General features: G+C 39.3%; 2 protein-coding genes across 2 annotated transcripts; one reads left to right on the top strand and one right to left on the bottom strand.

Moving 5' to 3' along the window:
• The first annotated feature begins 58 nt into the window (after positions 1-58).
• On the top strand, positions 59-1,770 carry LOC103931545 (pentatricopeptide repeat-containing protein At3g14580, mitochondrial). The gene has a single exon (XM_009341056.3). It carries the CDS (start codon positions 191-193, stop codon positions 1,385-1,387), a length of 1,197 nt encoding a protein of 398 aa, XP_009339331.2. The 5' UTR covers positions 59-190; the 3' UTR covers positions 1,388-1,770.
• Positions 1,771-1,947: 177 nt separating this feature from the next.
• Positions 1,948-7,974, bottom strand: LOC103931572 (C2 domain-containing protein At1g53590). Its single transcript, XM_048586635.1, has 13 exons — positions 7,659-7,974; positions 7,185-7,447; positions 6,880-6,954; positions 6,528-6,671; positions 5,172-5,267; positions 4,941-5,072; positions 4,491-4,643; positions 4,341-4,382; positions 4,155-4,203; positions 3,973-4,065; positions 3,703-3,886; positions 3,389-3,512; positions 1,948-3,222 (listed from the first exon to the last, which is right to left on the bottom strand). The coding sequence occupies exons 2-13, from the start codon at positions 7,308-7,310 to the stop codon at positions 2,473-2,475; spliced, it is 1,968 nt and encodes a 655-aa protein (XP_048442592.1). The 5' UTR covers positions 7,311-7,447; positions 7,659-7,974; the 3' UTR covers positions 1,948-2,472.

The raw sequence follows: 7,974 nt of genomic DNA, 5'->3' as shown, positions 1-7,974 counted from the left end.
CTCAAGCCAATTATCCAATTATAAGACCAAATCAACTTAAAACATGTGACCTCGTGTCATTAGTTTGAGATGTTGTGTTTGGATAGTGTAGTTAAAATCCTCCATATTATGTCCTCTAACCTCAAACAACCAAAACCCCAGTATGAACTTCCCACAAACCTCATTAGCATTCCACACCTGAGCAGCCAACATGATTCCACGTTCTACAAAGGCACTTTTCAAAAAGCCAATCTTTTTCCAATCAACTCAATCCTGCACCTTCATCATCAAAAACCCATCAAATTTCTCCACACACCCATCATCTTCCCCACCCGAAATCCCCAAAAAGCTGCACCACAAAGACTGGTTATCCGCCAACGAAGTCCTGCAAGTCTTCACCTCCGTCAGAGACCCCAATTCAATCCTCACGGCACTCGATCACTATTCCAACCGCAAGGACTACAAACCCAATGAAGCTCTCTACACTTTGATCATCGCCAAGCTCGCCGAGGCCCGCCTCTTCGACGCAATTGACTCCGTCATGGCCCGAATCAAAGCCGAAAGCAAATGCCGATTGTCCGACGACTTTTTCCGGTCCGTTATCAAGGCTTACGGCAATGTGGGTGGTTTTATAAACAGGGCGATTCACACCCTTTACGATATGCCCAGATATGGCTGCTGGCCTTCTGTGAAGACGTTCAATTTCGTGCTGCATTTGCTGGTTTCGACGAAGATGTTCGAAGTCGTTCATGAGGTGTTCCTGGAGGCTTCCAGGTTGGGGATTGAGATTGATGCGTGTTCATTGAATATAATCATCAAAGGGTTGTGTGAGTTTGGGAAATTGGATGGTGCACTCCAGGTGCTCGACGAATTTCCTAAGCAGAGGTGTGAGCCGAACGCGCTGACCTTTTCGACGCTTATGCATGGTTTGTGCGTCAACGGGAAGGTGGATGAGGCTTTCGGGTTGTTGAAGAGGATGGAAGATGAGGGCATTGACCCGGATACCATCACATTTAATATATTGATAGCGGGGCTTAGGAAGCAAGGGAGATTCCACGAGGGGATTAAGCTGTTGGAGGAAATGAAGTTTAAGGGGTGTGATCCGAATCCAGGGTCTTATCAGGAGGTTTTGTATTGTTTCCTTGATGCACAGAGGTTTCTTGAGGCCAAAGGGTTTATGAGTTGGATGATTTCAAAGGGTGTTGGTCCGAGTTTTGTGTCGTACAAGGCGTTGATTCATGGGCTGTGCAAAGAAAATCTGGTGCAGGATGTGGAATGGGTTTTGAAGCAGATGATACGACAAGGTTTTCTTCCGAAGATGGGGATGTGGAGGCAGATTCTCAAAAGTATGTTTGCAGAGAAGAGCAGCCATTGCTGTGCTTCGTTTGAAGAAATTGTAGCTAGTTGAATCATACAAAATGGATGATTGTATGGTGATGTTTCTCACAGATTAGTCCTTCCAAACAATTTTGAGGTCATGTAAATTGAAAGGCACTCTTCCTATATTCCGGCCCAGCTTGAGACTCGAATTTATGAAACGAAAGGAGCTGAAGATTTTTCGTCTGATAAAATGATCTCGGTACATTGAGTAATCACGGACCGTTGACACTCCGGCGTCCTGCTGAAGCTGTGCAAGGAAATACCTAACAAACTGATGGCGACCGGAATGAGGATAATGTTGGATCGATGGAATTATGGAAGTCGAACTTGTTTAATCAACTTCAGTTATTGGAGTTTTCAAAGTTGTAATTTTATTGCCTAAACCCTATACAAATATGTCCCCTTTCTCTATGCTTTTGTGGCTTACACCACTGAATGTGCTACAATACGCTGCTAACCCGAAGGGTTCTTTATGGCGAAAAGGGGCAAGTAATCTTCGACGTCCCCAAACTTGTAACACGGTAATTGCAATCAAGAACTTATGACTACACAAAAAGATATTGGTTCCATGATCGAACCACCATCTCACAAATGGAACTATATGCAAATTGGTTTCGACCATGAATATCGATGTAATATATATTAGTGTCTACAGAAAACAAAAACAAACGAGTCAAAAAAACAAGCACCCTCTAGCATGGCACTGCCAAAAGAGAATCCGGTGACGGAAAAACACTCCTAGAATACGCCCCCAATGCTACCGGCTATTTTTCCTTTTCCACTTTTCACCTTGATTACTATTTTCCCCTCTTCCCCGGAAATGATAGAAAATAAACCAACGAAGCATTGGCAATATATCAGAACAGAATCAACCTAGCATGGCGTACCTACGAATGCAAAAGGGAACCCCTCACGGCTTGTGAAACTACGTTGCCGACTGCAGAGTTAGCAAGTCCGCCATGAGAGAGGTAAATAAGGATGAGAATGTAAAGAACCCTACTTCCGAAGCCACGAGGGACTGTTAATATAAGAAAGATTTAAATCCAGCCTTCATCGTTGGACCTTCAGCATCAACTGCAGTGTCGCTTGCAACCATAACTGCTAACATATCAACTATTTGGGCAGAGGATCATCATCAGAAGAGTTGTAATATTCTAACATTTCTCTTTCTTTCACTACCGAAGAATCACTTCGAGACTTTGCAAAATCTTTTCGATCAGATTTTTCATTACGCTTGAAGAAACTTTTCATCTCTCTCAACTTGCCCTTTCCCGGGGTACCTGAACCACTCCCTCCTGAAGAAGTGAAATCCTTTTCTTCCGGAACCTTACAAGAAAGAGGCCCAGAAAGGTCATCTTCCACAACAAATTTCACCCCACTTTCATTGTCATGAACTCCTCTAAGATTAATACTTTGAGAACGAGCGGTCTCTTTAAAGCTGCTTGTACTCGGCTCCTTCTTGGAACTCCTGTGGAGCATCGAACATAACTTATTTAGTCCCTTGCGAACTCCTTTCATGTGCCGTTTCGCATCAGGATTTTTATCCATGCCTCTGTCGTCATTGTTTTGGGAGCCAGATGTGACTGAATTACGGCTGTTAGTATCATTTAGAATCTCGGTATCAAGGAGTCGGCTCCTTCCTTTTCTACTTTCCCAAGTTTGTAAAACTTTACTTCCTGGATGATGGACCCATATACCAGTCTCTTTTTGCCCTTCAACATCAATCGGCTCAAAGTTATCTGCCAACCTGTTAGACTTCCCGGATGATATAGATGAGAAGGAACTTTTATTAGCATCACTGGCAAATGAATTTCTTTTATCTTCCAAATCTACCGTTTCCTGAACTTCTGACTGCTCAGGTCCCTGCATATGCAAGTGGCTCAAATCAAACTCTTGAATGCATACTTGAGCATCTTTGGTAAGACTTGCACATATGCAGCAACTACAACTACGAATCTCTAATCTCTTTATTTTCAACTCATAATAGACCTGATCGATAGAGTGCGGTTGAGGTGAAGTAAAAAGGTACCTTCACATTGTCTTCAAGAACAGTTATTGCAAGATGCAGCCTCCCGGTTTTAATATTCTGAAGAGGCACCCACATGTCATGTCTCTGGCCGTCTCTAAGATCACCAATGTTAATCGAGCAGTCACTGGAGATATAGAATAAGAGTAAGTTAGTCCTGCATGTAAGAAAGCACTTATAAAACAATTTCAGTGGAAACTAAGGGCATAAAAGGTGATAAACGACACTTGAAATAAGCTGAAAGCATACTTCTGTAACGAATTTGAATAAATCTAGGCACAGAAGGACATATTACACTAAAAAGTTCAGAAACACACCCAAGGGCATCATCAACGAATCGGTCCTTGTCACAAAGTTCAATAGCAAGCACATTAGGTGAATCCCATGTAATAATGGGGATCTTGAACTCCTCATGCCATTTTGGAGACAGTGTTTTCTTTTGAATCTTAGTCTTGAACCGGTAAAGGCCCAATTGACCCTTAACATAAGGGTCGGAAAATCCTGAAAGAAAGGCTCTATCCGTTAAATATAAATTTAAAACATGCTGTGGAAACTTAACACCAATGTACTAGCAAAGAGAGACTGACCATTTAAATCAGCGGCTTTCACGTCAGATGCTTCAATAACTTCTACTTTGGCAAGAGCAAGAGGCTCCTTCTCATTCACAGAGAACCAACTTTCTGTCAATGAAATGAGCATCTACTATCAACCGAAACATTTTAAAAATACATTTTGAACAACCAGCATATTAGGCTGCAAAGATAAGTACCTTGCTTTGGGGAAACAAATTTCTCCATGTCAACAACCAGCATATTAGGCTGCAAAGATAAGTAATAATTTGATTTAAAGGTCTAATATTCATTCCAATAAGTAATAATTTGATTTAAAGGTCTAATATTCATTCCAATAGGGGCAAGATGTAAAGGTTGTTTACGGAGGAGTCCAAAATCCATACCTCAACAAGTGTCTGCTCAAAGGCAACTGACAGAAGCTTCTCCTGGCAGACAAAATCACAAAGAGCAAGTCAGAGAGAAAGATACATAGACGGAGAGCGAGAAATGGAGAGAGTTAAGAATTTATTCTGCTTCAATATGATAAAAGTTACCAGCCATCCAGCAATCCCAGGGAGTACTGTAACGTCAAGTCCATGAGTGAAAATAGGTTTAACAGTCATCTGAAAATATGGAGGCTCAACGAAGCATAGCCGCACGCGGCCAAGAAATGGCCACCTGCGAAGAAACTTCACTCCAATCAAGACCTTCAAAAGAAAAATTCAGCTTGATCAGAACGCATAAGTAGTTTGTACATGCCATTGTGGACATCCTATTTCCCATGTAAATAAAGTATGAAAATAGCTTACAGATACACTTATGTTACACTAGCTGAACCAACTCAACAAGGTGAAATAGAGTACCTAGCATAAATAACAGGAGCTACAGTGCAACATAAAATGGAAAATTGTTCATCAATTTTAAATTTCAGATGTCTACGACACACGACTAGCTTATAAGTAGTCCCATCTAGACCTACAGTTAACAGTTATTCAAGTACATACCCTTCCTTCAACATGCATGCCTGTAATATTCAACTTTGCCCACATCCCAAAACCTAGTCTTTTCCTTAACTTCACAGCAAGTATTGCGATCATATCATCAGCTGTAAGAAAATTCAATCCCAACTCCAGAACCTGCATCAAGTTACAATTTAGTATCTGAATTTGGGACCTGCTGCGACGAAGGGTGCATGAAAAGTATTGATTGAACATTCCGGAGAATATAAACAATACCAGGTGGTCATCATCAGTAGACTGGCGAACCACTCTCATATCTGTGAGTATAGGTGCATTTCTTCCCAAGTAAAGGTGCTGAACTACTGCTTGCTTCTGTAAACATATTTAGATCATCGTCAATAACTGAAAAAAGTATCAATATATAACCACCAGATAACAAGATGACACTATCGAATTCAGAAAAAAGAAGACATGTTTCACAAAAACTATACCTGCAAAAGATTGAAATATTGGACATCACATAATTCACTTTATAATTTTGGATGCCCTTCAATAAGAAAATGAAAAACAATAACATAGTTGTATAAGATGTGGATTCAACAACAACAGTTGTTGCCACTTCAATAGCATTAATAAATGAAAATACACTCTCTAAAGAACACTAAGTTAAGAGCCAACAAAGCATTACATAGGGGTGGTTCAATATGGGATACCATACCGAAACTAGTATCCCGAATCCCAAACCAAAATTTTTCGGGACGGGAATTTGAAGACCAATCCCAAACCAAATTTTCCGGAATCCCAAATTTCGGGAATCCCGAAATATTTTCGAGATTTTGGGACAAATCGGGAATCCCAAATTGAAATATGAAATTATGAATTGTTCTTCAAATATATAATTCAAGAACACATTCATGAACTAGGAATTTCATTTCATTTACACTATCATTTAATTGAACACTGGTATGCCTGATTGTTTTTATCATAGTCAAAATTCAAATTAATTAAACCCTTTTTGCAATATGTTGAGAGACAAAAGAATCAAGCCTTCTAAAATCATCAGTCATGGCAGCAGCAATAATAAAATCCACATGAATATCAAACAAAACATGAAAAATATGCAAGGTGTAGGGCATTCCAAGTTGCAGAGCATGAATTAGAAACTACTAGCATCAATTATAAAAGAATAATATATATATAATAATTAATATTATATATTTTCGGTTCGGTATGGGATTCCCGAAATATCGAGAAGCCAATCCCGAATCCCATACCAAAATTTTGGGATCGGTTTGGGATAGCATCCCGAAAATTTCGGGAATTTCGGTTTGGGAAATTTTTGGTTTGGGATCGGGATTTTTTCAGTTCGGTTTGGAATTTTTGGGAATTTTTTCCACCCCTAGCATTACATCCTTTGAGAGTTGTCGATCACTCAACAATCTCGTTCAATCAGAACAGGTATATGATAATAAATAAAGTAACCATACCAGAAATACCGACACTGACATACATCAAACTACAACAAGAAATCCAAGAGTCTTAATAAGAGAGCAATTAGGACCAAGTGATCAATCCAAATCAATAGCATGATTTCATCGTATTTGATTTTAATAGATCAGAAGTTAGTCTTACGGCAGTCCATGGCTTGTACTTCTCCAAAAACCAAGGTATGATGGGGAGGAGGATCTTCTGCGAAGCAATCTGTTCCATACATAATGGCCATATCTTTTCAATTGTGTGGTTCAACCACAGCACCGTCTCAGAATCAGAAAGCACCTGAAGTATTCGAAAAAGGAATAAAACTCTAATGAAGTATTGTAATGTCATCTGAACATTAAGATTTAAATTTTTACTCCATGTCCAACAACATTTCTTGGGGCGGATTTTTTTCTCTGTTTTGATAGTTTTGTTGAAGGCATAATTTTTAACCAATAAAGCAATTAATAACAACTGAAAATGCAGAATGGGAAAAGTAAGAAACTACCCGTCTCTGATTAGCCTGTTTTCTTTCCTCGAACTGTAATTTCTTCCGCAATCTCGTAATGTACCTATCATGAACCTTTCACAAGTGCAAGAAAAGTTCACTTCAATCTCATCCTTTTTAGCACATACCAATTTACCAAATTATATTACATACCATGTTTCCCTTCACAGAAATAATCATTACATAACACTGATAAAACGTATCGAAGGCGAAAGACCCTAATGCTGCGAGTTTCAAATGTATACATATATGAAAGATGAATGAAAACAAAATGTAAAGGCATAAGTGAATGGTAAAATTCTTACGAGGTAAAGATAAATGAGAGATAAAAAGTAGGCAACTGGGTGGCAGTAATTGTAGTGGGAAAGCAACCACAGCATGCATAACACAATCCCCACATGGTGAATTATTGACACCTCTGTTATATCCATTTCTCCTTCTTCTTCTTCTTCTTCTTCAACCCCAAAAAAGGCACCAACTTTGCAACTTCTACACACACACACATACACAACTTTACAACTTCCTCTCACCTCCTCTTTTGTAATTTTTCCGGGTTTTCTAATTCACACTGTATAAAATTAAAGAAAATAAAATCATAAAATTCAGTCAAAATATGAGAGAATTTGGAAAAGGGAAAATCGCAAGATTGAGACTTGAACTCAAGAAATCATCAAAAGCCATGAATGAAACAAAACCCTGAAAAGGAAATTGAATTATGAGTTATATTTTACAAGAACAAAAATTGGGAGGGAGAGAGAGAGAGAGAGAGAGAGAGAGACCGTTAAGGATGATTAATTGTGTATTGTTGCCTTTCAGGCTGTGATTAGATATGGCAACGCCTGAAACGGTGTTATACGGTTCTCCGTTAAAGTAACCGGCGGGAAGAAACGCAGAGAGAGAGTGAAGGTAACGGCCAAGACAGAGAACATGATCAGAGAGAAATAATGGCGAAGTTCGCGTTTCAGAGAGAAATGAGCAGTTGCCACTTTTAAACTGGTTTTTAGGCGCCACGTGTATAAGACAAACCAAGTACGCGTGTCACTGTACTCATAGACACAAATACGTATATTTTGCTCATACATATATTTTTTTTTT

Source organism: the organism of the source record quoted next, unplaced genomic scaffold (assembly GCF_019419815.1).
Source record: "Pyrus x bretschneideri cultivar Hongxiangsu unplaced genomic scaffold, Pyrus_bretschneideri_v1 Contig25, whole genome shotgun sequence".
Classification (NCBI taxonomy): domain Eukaryota; kingdom Viridiplantae; phylum Streptophyta; class Magnoliopsida; order Rosales; family Rosaceae; genus Pyrus; species Pyrus x bretschneideri.
The sequence above is the reverse complement of the archived record's forward strand: the minus strand, read 5'-3'. Positions and strand labels throughout refer to the sequence as shown.